The 25,731-nt window shown below is 37.3% G+C and overlaps 2 protein-coding genes across 2 annotated transcripts; both read left to right on the top strand.

Annotated features, from left to right (window-relative positions):
• The first annotated feature begins 2,306 nt into the window (after nt 1-2,306).
• Nucleotides 2,307-6,610, top strand: LOC107678295 (shaker-related potassium channel tsha2-like). The gene is made up of 2 exons (XM_016473513.1): nt 2,307-3,992; nt 6,013-6,610. Exon 1 carries the CDS (start codon nt 2,526-2,528, stop codon nt 3,957-3,959), a length of 1,434 nt encoding a protein of 477 aa, XP_016328999.1. The 5' UTR covers nt 2,307-2,525; the 3' UTR covers nt 3,960-3,992; nt 6,013-6,610.
• A 2,993-nt stretch (nt 6,611-9,603) lies between these two features.
• LOC107678294 (potassium voltage-gated channel subfamily A member 1-like) lies at nt 9,604-12,213 on the top strand. Its single transcript, XM_016473512.1, has 2 exons — nt 9,604-9,921; nt 10,262-12,213. The coding sequence occupies exon 2, from the start codon at nt 10,487-10,489 to the stop codon at nt 11,963-11,965; it is 1,479 nt and encodes a 492-aa protein (XP_016328998.1). The 5' UTR covers nt 9,604-9,921; nt 10,262-10,486; the 3' UTR covers nt 11,966-12,213.
• The last annotated feature ends 13,518 nt before the right edge of the window (nt 12,214-25,731 follow it).

Genomic DNA, 25,731 nt, shown 5'->3' with positions numbered 1-25,731 from the left:
TATTTTAATTTTAGTTTACATTTCTGTAATTTTGTATACTTTTGTCATTTTTATTAGTTGTTTGTTTCTTAAAAATTTCTGTTAGGCCTGTCAAATCGATTAATCGCGATTAATTGCATCCAAAATAAAATTTGTGTTTACATAATATATGTGTATATATGTATATATGAATACACACATAAATATGTATATATATATATATATATATATATATGTGTGTGTATGTGTGTTTATATATGCATATAAATATACACAGTACACACAATGTAAACAAACTTATTTTGGATGTGATTAATGAATTTGACCGCTAATTTCTATATAGTTTTAATTTATATTTATTTCAGTTTTACTCTCAGTCATTTTAGTACTTAAACTTTTTTAGTCCAGTCAGTTGCCAAGGCAACATTTCTCATTTTCTTTCAAGTTTTTCATCTAATATTTATATTTTATTTTATTTCAGCTGTATTTCAAAATTATAGTTTTATTTTACAACACTACTTATTTGTCATATTTGTAACTTGATAGTCCCAATTCTCGTTCACTTTGGCTGTCCAGAAAATAAGGCAGCCTGGACATTCACTCGGCATTCAATGACATGAGGGTCGATTCGATTATGAGTAATCGACATAATTTTGAAGTATCTCTTTAAGATGGAATGTGACCTCACATGCAAGTCAACTACTGTGCCAAAACATTAGTATGTGAATGAGTACGAATTTGTCCCGCTATTACACACACAAGAGTTTTTAAGGTACTATCACACACAGGGGATGGTGAAAGTATTAAGCTGCCTATTAGACATGAGTTTGTAATATGAGCCGATAAACTGAATGGAGACGCTAGCGGGTAAACTCATCAGAGCTTTATTTAGCCACGGGAAAGGCTCTTATAATATTATATACAACTGCACAGAACCGGAGAGTAACTTTTATTGAAGATTCTTAGATTGCTGAAATTTGAGGGCCTAAGGGTTGTCATACCTGAAAACATGATAAATTCCATGCATGTACCGTCACACACAAGGTGGAACGTGAGCCGATTCCTCAGGAGCCTGACGCCATCTGAACATTGCAGGAATTCCATGCTGACGTTTGGGTGTGAATGGAATGATGATATCTCATCCCACTGGGCCGTCCTTCACTCACATGGCCAGTGCTGGTGCCATTTATTAAGATGGCATATTGCTTACTGTCAGCATTTTCCTCTCATGGGAATCCCTGGCCTTTTCTGCCCTGGCTCGAGGGATTTGCCTGTTTATTGGGTCCATCTCCAAGACTCAATCTGCTGTTACTGATTGCTTGGAAGTGCCTTACTGATTTATGTCTTTTTATATCCATGCATATGCAGAGTTATTTTTAATGTCGGGAGGTAACAGTGTTGTAAACTTCATTAATAAAAAAGAGAGATACAGCTGCAAGTTACAACTAGTATCCAACAAAATGGCTAACAGACTTGCTGAAAGAAAGAAAAATAAAATTCTATATGAAATCATAAAAGACAGCTAACCATATAATTGTATATCCTCCTTGGTGTAAACAGGCCTTTACACTTGTCAAAATGGTCACTTTCATTATTATATTAAGTTATGTTAATAATGTTAATGAGAACCCCTGATGTAGAGGTTCCTGACTGGCTGTGATGAAAATAAAGTTATCATTAATCATAGCTCTGGTCAAAAATAAATAAACAAACAAACAAGCAAGCAATAGAGAACGACTCATACCAAGCCAGTTGACCCAGACAACTTTCAGCACACAAGTGTCGAAGGTGTGATTCTCACTCTCTCTCTTTCTCCATATCCATCAGCACCAATGAACCTGAGGCATCATCACATTTCTGCTTGGGGCCTCATGGTGTTAGTTGTAAAGTCGTCCAGTGTAACCGCTGCTAATGACTCTTCTTAAGGAGTCGCCCTGTGCGGATGCTCAGATGTCAGTCACGCCAGCATTTTCAAGTTCAAGAGGCCCAGGCTGGAGCAACACTGCGAGAATTTTTGGATGTAGGAAATAAACTGTTTGGAAGCATTTATGAGTTCATAATTCAAATGAATCATAATTATGAGTAAATGGGTCATTTCTGCAAAAGCCGCAACAATAGGCTATAGGCTTTCACAAACATAAATGTTGACCTAGGCTATATACATACAATAATAAATACAACGTCTAGTTCTAAAGTCTTCTTCAAATTACAGGGTCTAACTTCGTGCCACTAAAGTTCAAAACACGCGACGCGCATTGCTTCAGTGTACCAATAAAAGTCAGCCCACCCTTTGCTGTCTTCAGCAGTCTGAGTGCTACTATATCTGTTTGAGCTCTCGGCTGAGCATGCTGTCAGAATGACTTCTGTTTCTTTACACCAATAGACTAGTTTAAAAGAGTTTTCCAAACTATCAGAAGGTAGCTTAGTAGCGTTTAGAAGTTATTTTGGGCTCTACCTCCGTCAGGCTGGAGCTATCGGATCCAAAAAACTGGTGGAGTGGCGGAAAGTCGTGGAGGCACAACAGACAACACTCTCGAGGGGCAAAAATGTCCCAAGAGAACCACGATGAGAGTGTGGACCACGCGGCCCCCTTCCAGGACGTCTGTGAAGTGGAGCCCCCTGACCAGGAGTGCTGCACGCTCGTCACTATCAACATTTCAGGTCTGCGTTTCGAAACGCAACTTAAAACCCTCGCAAGATATCCGAACACGTTACTAGGAGACCCAATTAAAAGGATGCGGTTCTACAACCCGGTGAGGAACGAGTTCTTCTTCGATAGGAACAGACCGAGTTTTGATGCGATCCTGTATTACTATCAGTCTGGTGGGAGGCTTCGAAGACCCATCAACGTGCCGGTTGAGATCTTTATGGATGAAATTACATTTTACGAAATTGGTGATGACGCCATCGATCGTTTTCGAGAGGACGAGGGTTTGTTGAAAGAGGACGAACGTCCCGTTCCGTCCAGTGAGTTTAAGCGTCAAATCTGGCTGCTGTTTGAGCATCCTGACAGCTCTGGTCCAGCCAGAATGATCGCTATAGTATCTGTAATGATCATCCTGATATCCATTGTTATCTTCTGTATAGAAACTTTGCCAGAATTTAGAGAGGATGATCGTGTGTTCAACAACCACCTTGCACCGAACGGAACGACTGCTGGAAAAAGATCTAGTACATTCACGGATCCATTCTTCTTGTTGGAGACCATCTGCGTCGTTTGGTATTCCTTCGAACTGTTTGTAAGGTTTCTTGCATGCCCGAGCAAGCCCGCCTTCTTCAAAGACATCATGAACGTCATAGATATTGTGGCTATTCTTCCATATTTCATTACTTTGGGTTTGGACCTTAGCGAGGTCCAGTCAAACTCACAACAGACCACGTCTCTCGCCATACTTAGAGTTATTCGCTTGGTGCGCGTCTTCAGGATTTTTAAGCTCTCACGGCACTCCAAGGGTCTCCAAATTCTCGGTCAGACCCTACGAGCGAGTATGCGAGAACTTGGACTGCTGATATTTTTCCTTATCATCGGCATTATTTTGTTCTCCAGTGCGGTGTACTTCGCCGAAGTGGACGACCCGGAATCGTCTTTTACCAGTATCCCAGACGCGTTCTGGTGGGCGGTTGTTACCATGACTACTGTTGGATATGGTGACATGTACCCAGTGACGATAGGAGGCAAAATTGTTGGATCAATGTGTGCTATTGCAGGAGTTCTTACAATCGCCCTGCCGGTACCAGTAATCGTGTCGAACTTTAATTACTTCTATCACCGACACCGAGAGCACAACGAGGGGGAGCAAGTGAAATACACGCACGTAACGTGTGGCCGCACGTCGCCTCTTGTTTGTGACCGAAATAAAAGCGACAGTAAACCCTCGCTAGTGAAATCAGAGCATTCAGACGACGACGACTGGAATTCAATAAGCGTATTACATTTCAGTCCATCAGAGGAAAATACAGGCAAACTCACAGATGTGTAAGAACACCGAAAAGAGCTCAACGCGCGCATTTATGTGAGTATGACATTAGTCTTGCTGTGTGTAGGCTATAGTTTTGGGTTTCTTGTTTCTAGATTTCCAATTCTAGATTATGACTGGTTGAACTTTGGTCAGAGCCGTTGTTGGCTAGTTAAAATATGTGACCTCACAGTTGAATTCTACATTAGTGCGCCAAGCTTCCATCCGTTGTTTGGCAACCGTAGACGGCCAGTACACTGAAAGCGCCCGAATAACCACGTTGAACCTTGCGGCATCTCAGAATGTTTACTAACACAAAAAGGCGCGTCGCAGTTCTCCTACTTATGCACTATTCTATTCTATAGTGTTCACACTGAAAATTCTGAAAAGAAAAGGTGCACTTCAGATAACCCAGTGATGCACTTAAATGTAATGTTGGACACTTCATTTTTTTGTACTTGCTGTTGGTTTTACTGGAACGTTTAAGATTGTTTTTATGAATGCCATATAATAGAATGATACAATCAGACATTCGATTCAAAAAGAAAAAGAAAAAAATATATAACAAACCAGTGCCAAGGGAATAATAATATAAAATAATATACAAGAGGAAAAGGGTGCCATGCACTTTATGCAACAATATCACTTTGCTTACGTTTACAATCATGTAAAATATTACAGTAAAGCTTTTTTAATATGACAAAAAATGGAGTCAGACCATTTCATTTTATAGATGTGAAATTTTCCCATTAATAAAACAATTAAAACAATTGTGTAAAATATGTTTTATCTTTACTAATTCCATGGTCATTGAAGTGTATAATTATGTCAAATCCATTATGTCGTAAAATAATGACTTAGTTGCTTCTTAATTAAATGTTCTCTATCAGTCCAGAATATTTGTGTAGCCTATATACGTTGTTGGGCACTTCATTAGGAATTACAGGAATTACATATGGAAAATGACAAAAAAAAAGAAAGAAAGACAAATATACAAACATACAGGAAGAAAAGCAAAATAGTACAATTAAAACACCTAAAACCTCAAAAATCTAGCATTATTCTTATTATGTATAAGTCTGGGGGATGAAATTCAGCTATTTCATTCAAGAAGAAAACTTTGAAGACAAGACAAAACAAAGAAGAAATATAATATTTTTGTTTGTGAATTAAAGATTTTGCATACAATATAGAAGTTGGTAACTCATTCAAGAGATAAACGATCAGGGTTTTCATAATAAAAAAATTATATCTTTGGCAGAGTAATTAACTCCTAATAGGGCTGAAAATGAAAGAGCTTAAATCAGCCCAGAATTTATTCGTTTTGTTACAGTTAAAAAATAAGTAGGCAGCTGTTTCTTCTACTACACCACAGAATGAACATGTCTCATCAACATCAGAATATTCAGAATCTGAAGAATTAACAGGATACATTTTATGAAGGATTTTAAAAATAGACTTCCTTAACTTTAAATAAACAAAACTTGTCCAGCAGAAGCCAGGCACTTCTCCAGTTTAAATTCACACAAAGGATCCCCAGTAGAATTTGGTCCTCGGATGTTGGACACTTCATGCACTCAACTGTCACAGCTTTCCTTATGTAACGGAGGTGGAGGGGCTATTGGACTCTGAAGTTGGTGACAAAATAACCTTATACAAATCATACACTGGACTGTTGAGTACATAATGCATAATAAAAGTGTATAGTGTATAGTATGCAATTTGCGACAGGACTTAAGCCTACACTTCAGCTGTAAAATTAAATAAAAGTCATATTTTATTTTCAACAGAAATTCATTGGGTTTTTATTAATGGCGTAAGAATAGCAAAATATGTTAGTAGGCCTATTGCTACAATCATGAACAGGGTATAGGCAAATTATTTGTTCACTTGTCACTCAAAGGACCAACGTGATTTTATGTGTATCGATCGCCCCCTTTCGGCGGAATTAGTTTTTTTGTAGAGAGTACTGCATTACAGTCTTGCAGTAAACTCTTTTGAGAACAGATGTCACACTCACTGATAGGTGCATGTCTCATTATCCGTGTCACCACATTGATGTTACTTCTAATTGCAGGAAGAAGCAGCTGTATGAAGACATTTCTTCTCTATAAAGAAGACAGAAGTTGATATTACCTGCATAAACATGCAATTTGTGTGTATTTTTGTCAGTAGCGGTCCGTCAGAGGCTATGTGTTTAAAAGGAACAAACAGACGAACTGATACAATTAACTTTTTCAGTTTAATCATAAATGTGCATAATGCATATGATGTGCATATTTTTTTATTACGCGGAAGCTCTGGTGAGTTTTAATCACTGCACGGAAGTTACAGGAGGCTTTTTACACATTTACCAAAATGAAGGAGCGAATGATTGAATTCACACAGGTGAGTTACTGTTAGAAAGAATGGGGCTCTCCGTTCATGTAGGAAAGTTTGAAATGGTCATAAAGTAGGCTATAGGCTACAGTATTTGCGTATGTGCATGTAGTCTGTACATGGCACTGAGAAATTTTTATTCATTATTGCGATTATAAAGCTATTAATTATCAAGGCTATTTTATATCGAATGTATCATTTGTGTACGTAAGCATAATTATCAGTAAATATATAAATAGGCATATTGGTTCATCGATCACCTATTAATTTACAAATCATCCTCTCAAAACCTCACAGGCCGCTACTGGTTTTTGTAATATATTTGTAATCTAGAATTTATTTACATATTATTTATAAAATGTTTTAAGCTTTGTTTAAGTCTTCATTATGTCATTGCCTTGTGAGATATTGTTCTTAAATATCTCTATAATCTCTGCCTTGTGTAATCTGTGTGCTTTAAACATGCAAGAGTTGTACTTTGCATATGTTGCCATTTCTCAGGATAAAATGTAAGTATATGGTCTGACACTAGATGCTTGTTACCTTAACATCTTGTGGTAACCTGCCCACGTGACAGCATCAGACCATGTGAACAAGCTATTTTTCTAACACATTAATGAGGTATGAATTGTTCATTTATGTTTGATAAATAAATATTTTGTCACATTCATAATTAAACATTGTTTGAATCATTTCTCTTGATAAATTAAGTTTTAAAGGTTTTCTGTAAAGTAAAACTTTACATTATGGATTGCAGACCTGAGTGACATGACTGAGTTATCCAAAGTATTGTCCTGTGAAAGATGTTTTCTTTTGTAGTTGTTTATTACAAAATACTAACATGCTGATGATGAAAAAAAAATTAGACTGTGGCACTGTAGCATGTTACTTTGAATCATATTGCTCACCACCAGACGTATCTGGGGGTAAAAAGCTCATTGGATGTCCTGCATCATTTACTATAGCTATGGCCCAACAAACACTTCCAATTTAACTAAATTGTGCTTAGTGGATGTCCTTTTTAAAAAGCTTTTGAAGTTGAGGCATGCAATTATACTATGTCTCCAAAAATCAAGATAAAGTAATACGGTCACGGTCAGTTTAAACAGAGCGATGAAACACTTACAAGACTGTACAATTACTCCATCAATAATGTATAACAGGTGGGATCTGTGACACTTCAGACAGCTCTGATTAATGACTACTGATGCATTTACGTTGATTGAACTAATCGCTACTCACCAAAAGTAGCCTACATGGGGAAGTTATTGAACGGCAAAGTGAGGGGAGGAAAGGTCTGCCCATTTCTTATTTATGATATTTAGCAGTTAAGAGTTCACTCACTCCAGCTGCTGTTCTAACAGTGCCTCATAATGAAAACTAGGCCTAGTGCTTGTACTCTGTTTGGCTGATGGACATGTTCAGGAGATCAGCTTGATATATGTTTAATGTAGGTAGCTAACAATTTACCAAGTTCATAAGTCATCCTGTATAGCTCATATTTATTTTGTTTGTTTTTTCAATTCAAGCGTTTCCCTCTCTGAATTAAGTCACGAGTTCTTTTACATGTTCCCGACACTAATGGGAGGATTTCATGCACCGATCATTCATTCTGGTGGTGTTTGTATCGGTTTGATGATGTTTGTGCGCCACCTACTGGTAAATTGGAGGAAACATCACCGTCCGCAAGCATAAAAAAGAATTTGTATTACTACATCATCATCAGAATTATATTGGATTGTTTCATATTTAAATACATATATAGGTCAATGATGTGTATTAAATCCATAAAACTTATTAAGTTTAAACGTTTCTGTGCTGAACATATTTTAAGTTACTTAAGTTATTTTTGGGAGGCTTAAAGTAAAAACATGGCTTTATAAAATAAAATAAAAAATAAAACGTCGAATTGTGAACATTCTGAAAAGCTGACGTAAAAAAAGCATATAAAGTGTTTTAAAATATCAATATTTAAATATTATTTAAAATATATTTAAAATATTCTTTCTTAAAACATTATTGTCTGCTAAACTAAAGTAAAACGTCACATTTTGATTTTTAATGTGTTTTAATGTACGTTTTGTTCAATAAAGGGTAAAAGGAGTAACCCTAGGAAAAGCCATATCTGAGAACATCACAAAAGCAATACCTGAGGAATATTCATTGCTTAAAACTGTATGAAAACGATGATATTTCAAGGTGTAAAGGAAAAGAATAGTACTGCTTACTTAATGGCTAAACCACGTTTTGGAATCATTAAATCATATTTTTGTGGAAATGTATAGGCCTATAACTTTTCTACGAACATGAATGCAAGCATTGCATTTAGCTATAAGTTGGCACGTCAGCTGCATCTTAAAAACATGTCGGACATCATTAACCTGCATGTCAGTGGTATATTCTTGATAAAATTGTCAATTATACAGAGTGATTTCCCCACCATTCTAAATGACAGAAATGACGTTGAGATAAGTGACTCACAAATTCAAACATTCAAACGTTTCAAGAAAAAAAAAATCCAGGTAATTCTAAAGGAAAATTAAAGTGAGATTTATAAAAACAAACTGCCTATATAATCAGCGTATGCTGGAAAACGCTCTAACCGAGTGTGCTGCAAAAAATCGCCGTCCGTCCGAGTACATACACCCACCCACGTTATTCTATAAATATTCCAACTCCCGCACGATCTAGTCTCAAACAGCACGCATGGAGCTGTGCGGCGTTTTAACTCTTTTGGGTGGAAAAAAGTCGCAGTATTCCACGACAAAGAGCTCTTTAGGGAAGTCGTCTTTTTATTGTGGTTATTGGTTAGTGTGGTCATTTAGTATCTGTGCACATTAGTGCTCGGCGAATCAGATACTGCGCCAGTGCTGTTGGCACATAAATGCTCTCGCGCATTGCGTGGACAAGCACTTGTGGCCACGCGCGGTCTGCATTGCGTCGAACCCCTCCCCCATACTGTCCCACCCCCTCTCTCGCTCCGCGTTCTCTCATGTGCAATACAGTGCAACAATATGTTGGGCATGATTAAGGAATTATTCCCTCTCCCCTTATTGATCCCCCCTTTAAGAAGCCTTTCGCATCCATACCCCCCTGTCAGTGTGTCCAGATAAAACAGACTGCTCGTCATCTTGTCTACTCGTAAGGGAAATTTTGCTGATGCAGTAATGTCTGGAAATGGTATGGTTCGCTTTTGCCCCCTTAATGTATCTCCCGCCTGAGCTGAGCTGCAGCATTACAATTTCTCATGCAGTATAAGCCATTTACACCAAGGTGCCGCCGCACGAGCAGGAGTGGAAGGAGGACGTTGCGGCTACATGTTTTCTTTTAGCCTTTTTTCCCTGCTTTTTGTCTTTTAGCACACGTTTCAATTGAATGTGAAGCTTTGTAATACATATCAAAGCCAATTTTTTCATTATAGCATCGCTTGCGAATGTTGTGAATAATTTCCGTTATGGATGTGATATTTATGGAAAGCAACCGAACAGTTTGAAAGTGAGAAGATGTGAAGAGCCTTTTACAAGCGTATTTTCTACAACAAAAGGGAATCCAGGGTGCATTACTGACAGGAGACTGCTGGCAGAAGACGCATTCCTTCAGTAGCGAGGTGAGCACTAAAAATGCCTGAATAAGCCTGAAGTGAAAATCATTTTCATGTTTTCCTATTTATTTACTCAAACTTACGTATAAGCAATTCAGTAATATGTTTCCCTATATAGTGACAAGTAAACTGCATGTATGTGGTGATGGAGTAAAAGTGACACTGTCCTGTCACGTCTTTTCAATAACCTAATTGAGCATAATGATTCAGAATTGTGCTCTTAAGGCTATGCATTTCTGTCATTTATACATACAGTAACATGTAAATAAATAAATAAGTAGTGTGAACTTGCTGAGCTAGCAAATATCGCTGCTGTTCGATCCATTTTTCTCTGACTCGGTGACAGAGGCAGCTGTAGTGGATGCAGCAGAAAGGAGCGATGCTCGAATCAGTGACAACCGCAGTGGGGCCACACTGAGGAAAGACCAAGTTATACCCTATACCCAGGGATCGAGATAGATTTGAGGGTCTGGAAACGGAGAAAAGGAAGGAAAGCTACGCCTTTGGGAGAGCAGTTGGATGTCTACTCAATTAAATTAACTCCTGCGGAGCTCCATCTTTGACCTGCAGGATGACAGTCATGGCTGGGGACAACATGGACGAGACCTCTGCCGTGCCGGGGCATCCGCAGGACACATACCCCCCTGACCACGACGATCACGAATGCTGTGAACGGGTGGTCATCAACATAGCCGGGCTGCGCTTTGAGACCCAGCTCAAAACTCTTGCCCAGTTTCCAGAGACTCTGTTAGGTAACCCAAAGAAGCGAATGCGGTATTTCGATCCCTTGAGAAACGAGTACTTCTTCGACAGAAATCGTCCAAGCTTTGATGCCATCCTCTACTACTATCAGTCTGGGGGAAGACTGAGAAGGCCTGCAAACGTCCCGTTGGATATGTTCTCAGAAGAAATTAAGTTCTATGAACTTGGGGTCGATGCGATGGAGAAGTTTCGTGAAGATGAGGGCTTCATTCGCGAGGAAGAGCGGCCTTTACCGGAGCGTGAGTTTCAACGGCAAATATGGCTTCTGTTCGAGCATCCTGAAAGCTCGGGGGGCGCCAGAGGAATTGCTATTGTGTCCGTTATGGTCATTTTAATTTCCATTGTCATTTTCTGTTTGGAGACTTTACCTGAACTGAAAGAGGACCCTGGGGGGCGAATGCACACTATAGGCAACACCACCTTCTACTACAAACCAAACATCTTGACCGATCCCTTCTTCATCATAGAGACCCTCTGCATCATCTGGTTCTCATTCGAACTGATAGTGCGCTTCTTTGCTTGCCCGAGCAAAGCAGCCTTCTTTAAGAACATGATGAACACCATAGACATTGTAGCCATCATTCCCTACTTCATCACGCTGGGTACAGAGTTAGCAGAGGAACCGGACGGAAAGGAGGCAAAGGGAGAGCAGGCAACATCACTGGCCATCCTCAGGGTGATCCGTCTGGTCAGGGTGTTCAGGATATTTAAGCTGTCCAGACACTCCAAAGGCCTTCAGATTTTGGGACAGACCCTGAAAGCCAGTATGCGAGAGCTTGGATTGCTTATTTTCTTCCTCTTCATTGGTGTCATATTGTTCTCCAGTGCTGTGTATTTCGCAGAGGCCGAGGAAAAAGAGTCCTACTTCACCAGCATCCCAGATGCGTTCTGGTGGGCAGTTGTGTCGATGACCACCGTAGGCTATGGGGACATGGTGCCGGTGACTATAGGGGGCAAGATCGTGGGTTCCCTGTGCGCCATCGCTGGTGTGCTAACCATCGCCCTCCCCGTGCCTGTCATCGTGTCCAACTTCAACTATTTCTACCATAGAGAAACCGAAGGAGAGGAGCAGGCCCAACTCCTCAACGTGAGCAACCCAAACATTGCCTCTGATTCCAACTCCAGTCGTCGCAGCTCCTCAACCGTCAGCAAGTCTGAGTACATGGAGATAGATGGAGATATAAACAACAGCATCGACAACTTCAGAGAGGCCAACCTCAGAACTGGCAACTGCACTATCCCTAATCAGAACTGTGTGAACAAAAGTAAGCTGCTAACCGATGTCTAGAGACACAGTAGAAAATTCAGTCACATACATATGAATGCTTACTTTACCTCCTCTCGTGAGCCCTTGCAATGCGAATATCTCTACAATGCAGACGAAAGAAAAACACTACACCAAAACATATAGAACATAACTGCAGCAAATGAGACAGATGATTCAGTTTATACTTAGTCTAATACATTTCCAAAGAGGATGATTGAGGAAAAAAAGCCTCTTCGAGCACCTAGCTAACATCCACAGACTCTCGACGACAGGATTACTTAAACATCACGCATGGACTGCAGACTACATTTCAGCAAGCTGCACACTGCATCCGGGAAAGTGCATAAAAGACCAAGTGCAGTGTTCGGTGGACGCCTCGTCCGTAGGTGGTCTTCCCCAACTGACCAGCAAAGCACCTTATATGAACAAGACTTATCTTCTGCTGGGATGCTATGGAGGCCAAGGTCATCGCCTCATGGACATCCGCATTGCTGCTATTTTGCAGCAGATGCTGTAATTTAGATATCACCAAGTGATTAAATGCCATGCCCTTTAGATATAAGACAGCACAATGCCGAAAGAGGAGCCTCATAGTTAGCATGTTTTGATTATCCTCATTTTGATATTGGCATGCGTCGGACATTACCTCATGACGATAGGAAATCCATTCCTGTTTTGCTTTTCTTTTGCATTCGGTTCCATCAGCTCCCCTCTCCATCGACCTCCTCTCATTTGTCACCATGAAAAGTGCACTAGTGTGTCATGATTTGAGATGCTTATCATTTAGGTGTATTTAAAGACTGAATGTTTAACCTTACGGGAAACAGAATCTTAATGATATCATAGCATGTCAAAAGAACCTGCATTATGGCCTAATCAACTAAGGTACTGTGTATCCTAGTATATTTAATGCATGACATCGGTATAATACAGCTTGTTGCAATTGAGATACCTCATAAGGGTGTCGTTGTTACAATCAGGGAAACTAGGGACGTTAGTTCCTTGACATTTTCTGAAATGTGACAAAATATATATGCAAGCCCCAACGCTGGGATGCAAACTATTCAATCTAAAACGTAGTCAAAGACACAGAAAAAGAACTATCAAGATACTATCAAATGCATATACTCATACTAAGCGCACCTGTAAAAAAAAAATATATAAATAATAATATAACTTTAATAGTGCAGTGCATGGGCATTCTCTCTCTCTCGAGGAAAAAAAGAAAAGAAAACTATGGCCAATTATACTTCACGCTTCCATTTTGCGATCAAATTTAGGATTTACGGTATTAAAAATAGCTTAATTTATCTTAGCAGGATGCAAAAGAGATCATGGCTCATATTAGTTGCTAGTGCCTTTGACCCTCTCAGCAACCGGACAGGTGAAAGTGCCTCTGAGTAACTGGAGTTTTAGGCAGGGCAAGGGAACAATATCTGCTCTAGAACTGTCATAATGTATGTTGAGGCTGGTCATTACAGTGTATACAGAGTGCTTTTCATTTTCATTGTTGTTCTTTTGAACGTGACACATGGATGTCAGGCACAAATGCTAACCTTTTCTGTGTTTTCATATGACAGCTGAGCTTGAATATGAAATTGGACATACGACTTTCACACCATGGGACCTTTTAGAGTTTTCAATCTGCCTTTCATTGTGGTTTTGATTATGTTGTGCCATAATAAAGATTCTACCTCAGTGAGGTCGCCGCACAGCTCACTGCAGAGCAGAACACGAGAGTACATAACAGCCTGTGAAGTGTGATGATACGTCAGAAATAATACACTTAGAGTACCCCAGAATTAGCCTTTTTTTTCAAGCACTTAAAACAAACGCAACAATGCGACTGCCCCTGACCCCTCGGATCTGAAACGCTCCCTTGCTAAGCACAATCAACATTCATTTTGGTTCTGTTTTTGATGGTTTGTTATCACAGTGCTTTTTTACAAGAGAGAGATCTGGGGAGAGAAAACAGCACAGGCTTTCATATACCACAGGGTACAAATTACACAACCGTTTACATTGTTAAAAATGAGCAAAATCTGTCATTTTGAAGTAATGATAGTCGTCTAAAAGACATGTCTACTTGATGTTAAAAGTCATGCTTAGCCCATTAAGACTATATTAAGCCTGCAGGTACTGTAAAGAACAAATTTTAATGCAGACCTAATTGATGTGTACTGATGACTTAAACATTGATGTGAAATCTTGTGTTCATGGTAATGTGGGCCAGTCCAGTGCATAGCGCTACATTTTTCATTTTCACATTCCTTGATAATTAAAAAAAACACTTTAAAATAGCCGCGATTAAATGAGTCTGTTTGGGGTAATTTCATTTAACAAACACAAGCAAGTCTGCCAGACCAGCTCGTAAACAAGTTGCCAGATCATGTGATCTTTACTGATCTGTGAGGTGTGATTGCAATCAAAAGCAAACAGCAGTATTTTACTTTGGGCCGTTTGCTATAACACTAACAAGGGTTTAAGTCACATCTGCCGCAGCTCCGTGTCAGGAAGAACTATTCAGGGTTTTATTAATCTGCTTTTTGTTTATAAGTCATAACATTGCTTCAAAAAATGGGCTTAGCAAGCTAAACAAATCATTGTGTTACTTTTTATCTAGAATTAAAGAATTAACATGCATGATTTTCATGCAATTTATTTTATCACAACAATTTAATTTAATATGGTAAATGGAACAATTGTTAAATAAGAACTAACTGTTTCTACTGGGCATGTGAGCGGTGATCAAACCCTATGGTGCTATGCATAATCCTGTATTTAATAACTACACCATAAATCATAGCAATAGGGATTAAGTGTATTGCAGGACTGTCCAGAATGCTCATTTTTATATTCACCAAGGGCTGTGGCAAACTTTTGATAAGAATAGAGATTTAAACCTATTATAATGCAAGAGAAAAAATAATTACCACCAGTGAGTTGGCAAAATTCATATTTCATGTACTTTGTTGACGGACTATATTTAGAAGAAAAATGTCCCCTTAACAATATTGCTTCCTTTTCCCTATTGAAGCAAATTACTATATGTTAATAGAAGTTTATTTGGCCTCTGATCTGAGGTGAAGACAATTTATGAGCAACATTTTAAATAAATTATGACTTAGAGGTACAGTAAGTCTTTTATCAGTTGAGTCTGTAAAGGTGTAAATCCATAACATATTACATAGATTTAACTTTTTAGTAACTTATTTGGTCGTTTTTCTATTTATAAATTTGCATCGCTCAGAATTTCCTAAAAACACACTGAAATCTAACTGTATTTCAAGAAGGAATGAAAGATAAAATGACTGACATGCCATCATAACTATTACTAAGTTACCTGATGTGAAAGCTAGTTGTCAAAAAACGAGAAACCGTAGTTGTGCTCCCAGGTTGTGGCCTTTTAGAGGATGTTGCAGACATACTTATTTTCTTCACCTGCGTGGCCTCGTCTAGCTATATTACCATGTTGCGTCCATGTGGCGCTATAGTTAACTGTGCTTTAAAGAACCCATGCCCTTGATAAAACTACAGTAGACTCACAAACAAGTCCATAAGACAAGCCATTCCAAATATATAACAGATTATAGCTTGTATTATCGATATCATTAAATAAATCAAATAAATGGCATTAGCATCAAAAATGTACTTTTTTGTAATAACTTTAACTCCATACCACCATACACTCTTAAAAATAAAGGTGCTTCAAAAGGTTCTTCAAGCAATGCCATAGAAGAACCATTTTTGGTTCCACAAAGAACCATTCAGTCAAAGGTTCTTTAAAGAACCATCTCTTTCTTACCTTTTTGTAATCTGAAGAACCTTATTTCGCCACAAAGAACCTTTTATGAAACATAAAGGTTCTTCAGATGTTAAAGGTTCTTTATGGAACCATTTAGACAAAAAGGTTCTTCTATGGCATCGTGAAGCACCTTTATTTTTAAGAGTGTACCAAACCAAAACTCAACAGCAACCTAGCAATTGCAAAAATCTGCATGGTGTATGGAAGACTGCATGAGCTTAGCCTTTCAAAACTGAGGATCAACTATATTCTGGTTCATTTTTTAAGCCCTTGCTGTCATTTGTTCCTAAAGCCATCTTCATTATTTATACGCCAACGTTGTTCCCTTTTGTTTGGGAAAAATTCTTTAATCCGTCAAACTCCACTGATCAGATATTTGTATTCGGATTATTTATTTATTTATGCTTCATTTGAGATTTTGCTGTTTGCTTTCAGGATGCTGAATGATACAAGTCATGCATTATAATGTCATGGAAGTGATGCATTTGACGAAACATTTAATTCCGCCAAAAAAGATAGCAGGACCCCCAAACTATACAGTGATTCCGTACTGACCATCTCAGCTACATCTTTATGTTAGACAGATGATGACTCCATATTAATGTTTGTTCCATGTACATCTGGTCAAACTGTTCATGTTGTCTTCACATGTTTTTGTACGTTTTCTGTCTTCGTTATGCTAAATGGTGTTACGATGTTTTAATTTTGTTGTACGTTGACAAAGGCATGGTCTGTGATCTATGCAAGGGTTCTTTTGTTTCTTATGTCAAATATGATTTGATCATACATCCAAATCAATAAATTTTTAATTATCAGCTGTCAGGTGTATTCTGGTTACTGGTTTTTGGAGACTCTGGCTGTGGTACATTTTCAAATCGTTTAGCTTTGAGTAAATGACACTCTCAGAAAACAGTAGAATACTCTACACTCTCAGAAAACAGTACAAAACTGTCACTGGGGCAACTTATTTGTACACATTATGTACTAATATGCACTTTTAAAGTACTGATAAGATACTAATATGTGCCATATAGGGGTAAAATACTGCCCTAGTGACAACTTTGTACCTTTTTTTCTGAGCATGTACAATTTTGTGTCCCATATAATTTTTTTTTTACAAGCATTAGACACATAAATCGCACTTTTTTTTTTTACTGAGACATGTTACATAAACAATTACTTAAAATAAAGCATGAAAAATAGCTAGTTTAAAACACATGAAATGTCTGTATTAAACCCTAAAATCATAATTTCACAATTTTAACAATCTGTTGAAATGATATTCCATGCTTAGAAGTGAGCATTATTACATTTTTAAATTATTAATACTTTTTAAATTATTAACTAATGTTAATGAGCTCAACTTAATGTTTATCTGCCCAACTGACCAGCAAAGCACCTTATATGAACAAGACTTATCTTCTGCTGGGATGCTATGGAGGCCAAGGTCATCGCCTCATGGACATCCGCATTGCTGCTATTTTGCAGCAGATGCTGTAATTTAGATATCACCAAGTGATTAAATGCCATGCCCTTTAGATATAAGACAGCACAATGCCGAAAGAGGAGCCTCATAGTTAGCATGTTTTGATTATCCTCATTTTGATATTGGCATGCGTCGGACATTACCTCATGGTGATAGGAAATCCATTCCTGTTTTGCTTTTCGTTTGCGTTCAGTTCCATCAGCTCCCCTCTCCATCGACCTCCTCTCATTTGTCACCATGAAAAGTGCACTAGTGTGTCATGATTTGAGATGCTTATCATTTAGGTGTATTTAAAGACTGAATGTTTAACCTTACGGGAAACAGAATTTTAATGATATCATAGCATGTCAAAAGAACCTGCATTATGGCCTAATCAACTAAGGTACTGTGTATCCTAGTATATTTAATGCATGACATCGGTATAATACAGCTTGTTGCAATTGAGATACCTCATAAGGGTGTCGTTGTTACAATCAGGGAAACTAGGGACGTTAGTTCCTTGACATTTTCTGAAATGTGACAAAATATATATGCAAGCCCCAACGCTGGGATGCAAACTTTTCAATCTAAAAAGTAGTCAAAGACAGAAAAAAAGAACTATCAAGATACTATCAAATGCATATACTCATACTAAGCGCACCTGTAAAAAAAAAATATATAAATAATAATATAACTTTAATAGTGCAGTGCATGGGCATTCTCTCTCTCTCGAGGAAAAAAAGAAAAGAAAACTATGGCCAATTATACTTCACGCTTCCATTTTGCGATCAAATTTAGGATTTACGGTATTAAAAATAGCTTAATTTATCTTAGCAGGATGCAAAAGAGATCATGGCTCATATTAGTTGCTAGTGCCTTTGACCCTCTCAGCAACCGGACAGGTGAAAGTGCCTCTGAGTAACTGGAGTTTTAGGCAGGGCAAGGGAACAATATCTGCTCTAGAACTGTCATAATGTATATTGAGGCTGGTCATTACAGTGTATACAGAGTGCTTTTCATTTTCATTGTTGTTCTTTTGAACGTGACACATGGATGTCAGGCACAAATGCTAACCTTTTCTGTGTTTTCATATGACAGCTGAGCTTGAATATGAAATTGGACATACGACTTTCACACCATGGGACCTTTTAGAGTTTTCAATCTGCCTTTCATTGTGGTTTTGATTATGTTGTGCCATAATAAAGATTCTACCTCAGTGAGGTCGCCGCACAGCTCACTGCAGAGCAGAACACGAGAGTACATAACAGCCTGTGAAGTGTGATGATACGTCAGAAATAATACACTTAGAGTACCCCAGAATTAGCCTTTTTTTTCAAGCACTTAAAACAAACGCAACAATGCGACTGCCCCTGACCCCTCGGATCTGAAACGCTCCCTTGCTAAGCACAATCAACATTCATTTTGGTTCTGTTTTTGATGGTTTGTTATCACAGTGCTTTTTTACAAGAGAGAGATCTGGGGAGAGAAAACAGCACAGGCTTTCATATACCACAGGGTACAAATTACACAACCGTTTACATTGTTAAAAATGAGCAAAATCTGTCATTTTGAAGTAATGATAGTCGTCTAAAAGACATGTCTACTTGATGTTAAAAGTCATGCTTAGCCCATTAAGACTATATTAAGCCTGCAGGTACTGTAAAGAACAAATTTTAATGCAGACCTAATTGATGTGTACTGATGACTTAAACATTGATGTGAAATCTTGTGTTCATGGTAATGTGGGCCAGTCCAGTGCATAGCGCTACATTTTTCATTTTCACATTCCTTGATAATTAAAAAAAACACTTTAAAATAGCCTCGATTAAATGAGTCTGTTTGGGGTAATTTCATTTAACAAACACAAGCAAGTCTGCCAGACCAGCTCGTAAACAAGTTGCCAGATCATGTGATCTTTACTGATCTGTGAGGTGTGATTGCAATCAAAAGCAAACAGCAGTATTTTACTTTGGGCCGTTTGCTATAACACTAACAAGGGTTTAAGTCACATCTGCCGCAGCTCCGTGTCAGGAAGAACTATTCAGGGTTTTATTAATCTGCTTTTTGTTTATAAGTCATAACATTGCTTCAAAAAATGGGCTTAGCAAGCTAAACAAATCATTGTGTTACTTTTTATCTAGAATTAAAGAATTAACATGCATGATTTTCATGCAATTTATTTTATCACAACAATTTAATTTAATATGGTAAATGGAACAATTGTTAAATAAGAACTAACTGTTTCTACTGGGCATGTGAGCGGTGATCAAACCCTATGGTGCTATGCATAATCCTGTATTTAATAACTACACCATAAATCATAGCAATAGGGATTAAGTGTATTGCAGGACTGTCCAGAATGCTCATTTTTATATTCACCAAGGGCTGTGGCAAACTTTTGATAAGAATAGAGATTTAAACCTATTATAATGCAAGAGAAAAAATAATTACCACCAGTGAGTTGGCAAAATTCATATTTCATGTACTTTGTTGACGGACTATATTTAGAAGAAAAATGTCCCCTTAACAATATTGCTTCCTTTTCCCTATTGAAGCAAATTACTATATGTTAATAGAAGTTTATTTGGCCTCTGATCTGAGGTGAAGACAATTTATGAGCAACATTTTAAATAAATTATGACTTAGAGGTACAGTAAGTCTTTTATCAGTTGAGTCTGTAAAGGTGTAAATCCATAACATATTACATAGATTTAACTTTTTAGTAACTTATTTGGTCGTTTTTCTATTTATAAATTTGCATCGCTCAGAATTTCCTAAAAACACACTGAAATCTAACTGTATTTCAAGAAGGAATGAAAGATAAAATGACTGACATGCCATCATAACTATTACTAAGTTACCTGATGTGAAAGCTAGTTGTCAAAAAACGAGAAACCGTAGTTGTGCTCCCAGGTTGTGGCCTTTTAGAGGATGTTGCAGACATACTTATTTTCTTCACCTGCGTGGCCTCGTCTAGCTATATTACCATGTTGCGTCCATGTGGCGCTATAGTTAACTGTGCTTTAAAGAACCCATGCCCTTGATAAAACTACAGTAGACTCACAAACAAGTCCATAAGACAAGCCATTCCAAATATATAACAGATTATAGCTTGTATTATCGATATCATTAAATAAATCAAATAAATGGCATTAGCATCAAAAATGTACTTTTTTGTAATAACTTTAACTCCATACCACCATACACTCTTAAAAATAAAGGTGCTTCAAAAGGTTCTTCAAGCAATGCCATAGAAGAACCATTTTTGGTTCCACAAAGAACCATTCAGTCAAAGGTTCTTTAAAGAACCATCTCTTTCTTACCTTTTTGTAATCTGAAGAACCTTATTTCGCCACAAAGAACCTTTTATGAAACATAAAGGTTCTTCAGATGTTAAAGGTTCTTTATGGAACCATTTAGACAAAAAGGTTCTTCTATGGCATCGTGAAGCACCTTTATTTTTAAGAGTGTACCAAACCAAAACTCAACAGCAACCTAGCAATTGCAAAAATCTGCATGGTGTATGGAAGACTGCATGAGCTTAGCCTTTCAAAACTGAGGATCAACTATATTCTGGTTCATTTTTTAAGCCCTTGCTGTCATTTGTTCCTAAAGCCATCTTCATTATTTATACGCCAACGTTGTTCCCTTTTGTTTGGGAAAAATTCTTTAATCCGTCAAACTCCACTGATCAGATATTTGTATTCGGATTATTTATTTATTTATGCTTCATTTGAGATTTTGCTGTTTGCTTTCAGGATGCTGAATGATACAAGTCATGCATTATAATGTCATGGAAGTGATGCATTTGACGAAACATTTAATTCCGCCAAAAAAGATAGCAGGACCCCCAAACTATACAGTGATTCCGTACTGACCATCTCAGCTACATCTTTATGTTAGACAGATGATGACTCCATATTAATGTTTGTTCCATGTACATCTGGTCAAACTGTTCATGTTGTCTTCACATGTTTTTGTACGTTTTCTGTCTTCGTTATGCTAAATGGTGTTACGATGTTTTAATTTTGTTGTACGTTGACAAAGGCATGGTCTGTGATCTATGCAAGGGTTCTTTTGTTTCTTATGTCAAATATGATTTGATCATACATCCAAATCAATAAATTTTTAATTATCAGCTGTCAGGTGTATTCTGGTTACTGGTTTTTGGAGACTCTGGCTGTGGTACATTTTCAAATCGTTTAGCTTTGAGTAAATGACACTCTCAGAAAACAGTAGAATACTCTACACTCTCAGAAAACAGTACAAAACTGTCACTGGGGCAACTTATTTGTACACATTATGTACTAATATGCACTTTTAAAGTACTGATAAGATACTAATATGTGCCATATAGGGGTAAAATACTGCCCTAGTGACAACTTTGTACCTTTTTTTCTGAGCATGTACAATTTTGTGTCCCATATAATTTTTTTTTTACAAGCATTAGACACATAAATCGCACTTTTTTTTTTTACTGAGACATGTTACATAAACAATTACTTAAAATAAAGCATGAAAAATAGCTAGTTTAAAACACATGAAATGTCTGTATTAAACCCTAAAATCATAATTTCACAATTTTAACAATCTGTTGAAATGATATTCCATGCTTAGAAGTGAGCATTATTACATTTTTAAATTATTAATACTTTTTAAATTATTAACTAATGTTAATGAGCTCAACTTAATGTTTATCTGTCCTAAATTTTATGACCAACCCTGTCGCCTACATTAATGTTACATTAAAAAACTGTGATGTGCAGGAAGTGACATCATTTAAATGATGTTTTATTAAACAAGGTTCGGGAGGAGCACGATCAGATAATCAACCAATTCAGCACAGGTGGAGCTCGTCTAGTTAATCATCTTAACTAGCACAATAAGTATATATATTTATATATATACACTCTAAAAAATGCTGGGTTAAATATAACCCAGCGCTGGGTTAAAAAGGGACAAACCCAGCTATTGGGTTGTTTTGACCCAGTGGTTGGGATGTTTTGAACCCAACCGCTGGGTCAAAACAACCCAATAACAATTTTTTAGAGTGTACAGCCAATTTACCTCTGTCCCTCTACCCCAACTCCTCACTCTTAACTATTCTCATCCCAGATTAGGGATGGGGGAGTTCTCTGGGTTTGGGCTATATTCCGAGCTCAGGGCCCTCCCTCAGGACAATACGCAAAATATGCTTACTATTTGCTCAATCCGATTATATGTAAGTGTGAACTCGTGAAATACGTTTTACAGTATGACAGGAAGACAAGTACTTTTATTTCTTGTTTTTTTTTTTTTTAGAATGTTGCCTGCATTTGTCAAGATCAAATATTTAACCTTGTAACACAAGCTATTGTACGGAAAAATAATCATTTTGATGTTACTTCTATAATTATGAAATTACATAAGCGTTTAAGATGTATTTAGACACTTTGGCAACAGGGTTGACGATTTTTTTCACAGCACTGAAAAACATTTGGTGTACAAATAGTTTTCACTCAGAAATTGCTAGAAATTTCACAATGAGTGCCAAACAGCATTTAACGTTGAGTTTAATTTAGGAATAAAATAGTATGTCCTTGTAAAACATACTCCAGTAATCTTCATAACTTTACAAATTTGAAAAATCTTTTTTTTATAGTTTGTCCAATTGTTAAAAAATGCCCTAATATAGGATTTCAGGTTTGTTGAATGTGACAAATACTCAGTCATGTTGGACGACTCTGAATATCCTGCAGTGCAGAACTGGACACTTTGTCCTTAATTCAAACTTATCAAAAACGTCTTGCAGCAAGGTGACAAAAAAGTGATTTGATTAAGATGTAATAAGGATAGTCTGTGGGGCTTTTAGTGTGTTTATGTGTATTGTAACAAAAAGCCCAGAGTCATCCATCGCACACTGAACAAACATGACAACAAAAGGATGTGAACAGGCAGTTTACATCGTCAACAAGATGTCTATCTCCTGCTTTCAATCCACCTACCCCCCGCTTTCCTTTATATATACGCACATCAGGCACATTTGGTTTCCCTTGAGAGTTCAAAACATGATATTGGAGTGCCTTGTGCTTGGAGTACCCTTGCTCTCTCCTCCTCTGCATTGCCCTCTGGAGCTGCAGCAGTTCTCTGCAGGCTGGATCTGGGGTGGGGTGAGCTGGCGTCGGGCCCAGTGCAGCTCCTCAGGCACAGACACACACAAGCACTGAGCTCTGGATTCCTGTGTCTCATGTCTATGTCTCTGTCCTGGCTTGGTCTGACCGACCACATGCGTCCTACTGCTAAAGAAAAGAGTCAACTGCATGTGTTCGCTGTCAAAAAACAGTTTTATCTTGTGATGTTAAAATTGTTGACATGGATCCTCCAGCTGTGCCATGATGGAGCTGGAAACTCTGCTTTGCAATTAACAACAGCTTCAGTCGTTGTTATCTCTGCCGTCTTCTGGGGTGTAGCCATCATTTCAGAAGTGAGGGGGACAGAAATGTCAAATGTAATAATAATAATAATAATAATAATATTTATGTATGTTTGTCTAATGGACAAAAAAAAATTTTTCTTATGTCTTTTAACTGGCTAAGAAATAAAATACACTGCTGGACAATAACAAATAATTTATATTCTATAGTATTTTTAATAAATACTTTAATAAATAAAACACCTTTTCCATTTTTATCACAGAATAAGGCTGAAAAAATATATTTTATAGCTTCTGTACTGTAATATATGTTATGTCAGTTAGCACTGTATAATTCATATACTTTATTAATTACCTGGAAAAACACACATAAACCATATATTGTCGCAATTGTTTATTGTCTTCACGTTTCATCAGTTATGGTTTATGCTTGTTATTCAGCTTAGCTACAGCGATCGCTGGATGCCTTTGGATTTCCTGGCAAGTCATAAGTTATTACTTCTATGAGTCAGTTTTGGACTTTCTGTGGCGAAGCGCCCTCCGGCTTCCAGTATGAATGAACATTACAATATAACATTTCTGTAATATATATAACCTACCTACCAGTCAACAGTTTTTGAACAGTAAGATTTTTAATGTTTTAAAGTGTCTCTTCTGTTCACCAAGCCTGCATTTATTTGATCCAAAGTACAGCAAAAGCAGTAATGTTGTGAAATATTTTTACTATTTAAAACAACTGCTTTCTATTTGAATATATTTTAAAATGTAATTGATTCCTGTGATCAAAGCTGAATTAGTCTTGAGTGTCACATGATCCTTCAGAAATAATTCTAATATGCTGATTTGCTGCTCAGTAAATCTTTTTTAAATTATTATTATCAATATTTAAAACAGTTGAGTAAATTTTTTCAGGATTCGTTGATGAATAGAAGGATCCAAAGATAAAAAAAAAGCTTTTATAACAACATTATACACTATACCATTCAAAAGCTTAGAGTCTGTATAATTTTTATTTTTTCGAAAATAAATTGTAGAAATTAATGCTTTTATTTGGCAAGGATGCTTTAAATTGATCAAAAGTGATGATAAAGACATTTATAATGTTACAAAAGATTTCTATTTCAGATAAATGCTGTTCTTCTGAACTTTCTATTCATCAAAGAAACTGGGCTGTTTTCAACATCATAATAATAATAAATGTTTTTTGAGCAGCAAATCGGAATGATTTCTGAAGGATCGTGTGACTGTAATGATGCTAAAAATGTAGCTTTGAAATCACAATAAATTACATTTTTAAATATATTCAAATAGAAAGCAGTTATTTTAAATAGTAAAAATATTTACATTTTTACTGTTTTGCTGTACTTTGGATCAAATAAATGCAGGCTTGGTGAACAGAAGAGACTTCTTTAAAAAAACATGAACAATCTTACTGTTCATAAACTTTTGACTGGTAGTGTATAGGCAACTTTCATTTTTCTCTTATTTCTAGCTTTTAATTGACCCAGAGCCATCTTTCTATGGCTCTGAATTGACCTATCGGTAAGCCCCGCCCCCCTTAGTTACGGTTGCTCCCTCGGACAAACAAACGGAGTTCCTCACTGTCTCACAATGACATCTGTCAGTGTGAAAACCTTGTCCCACGAATGTTTTTGCACAATTTTGGACACAGAAGGGCCACCATTCAAGTGGGAATTAAATATTCCATGGAGGGATATATAAAAGATTTTAAAATAAATATGGTGGGTAACTCGAATCGAGGGTTTACAGATCACAATGCAAGCGGGAGAAACCTCATGTTACGGTCATCACGATCGCGGATGACAACATGCAGGATCAACACTGTTCATGTACCCCAGAGTATGATTCATTTAATGTACATGTAACCAGTTTAATATGGAGAGGCACTGAAATGTAGACCTTCGTTTATGTGTTTTTGACTTACTGTACATGATGTGAGAACAGTTCGCTGTTTAGGTTTGTAATAGCATTGACTCACTAACTTTAACGTTAACGTTAGCTGGTTTTAGCCAGAGATATCTTGCTGAAGCACAAGATGACATTAAAGGAGTAGTTCACTTCCAGAATGAAAATTCTGTCATCAT

The sequence above is a fragment of the Sinocyclocheilus anshuiensis genome, unplaced genomic scaffold, assembly GCF_001515605.1.
Source record: "Sinocyclocheilus anshuiensis isolate Anshui unplaced genomic scaffold, SAMN03320099.WGS_v1.1 scaffold1318, whole genome shotgun sequence".
Taxonomy (NCBI): domain Eukaryota; kingdom Metazoa; phylum Chordata; class Actinopteri; order Cypriniformes; family Cyprinidae; genus Sinocyclocheilus; species Sinocyclocheilus anshuiensis.
This window is presented reverse-complemented; position numbering and strand designations above follow the sequence as displayed.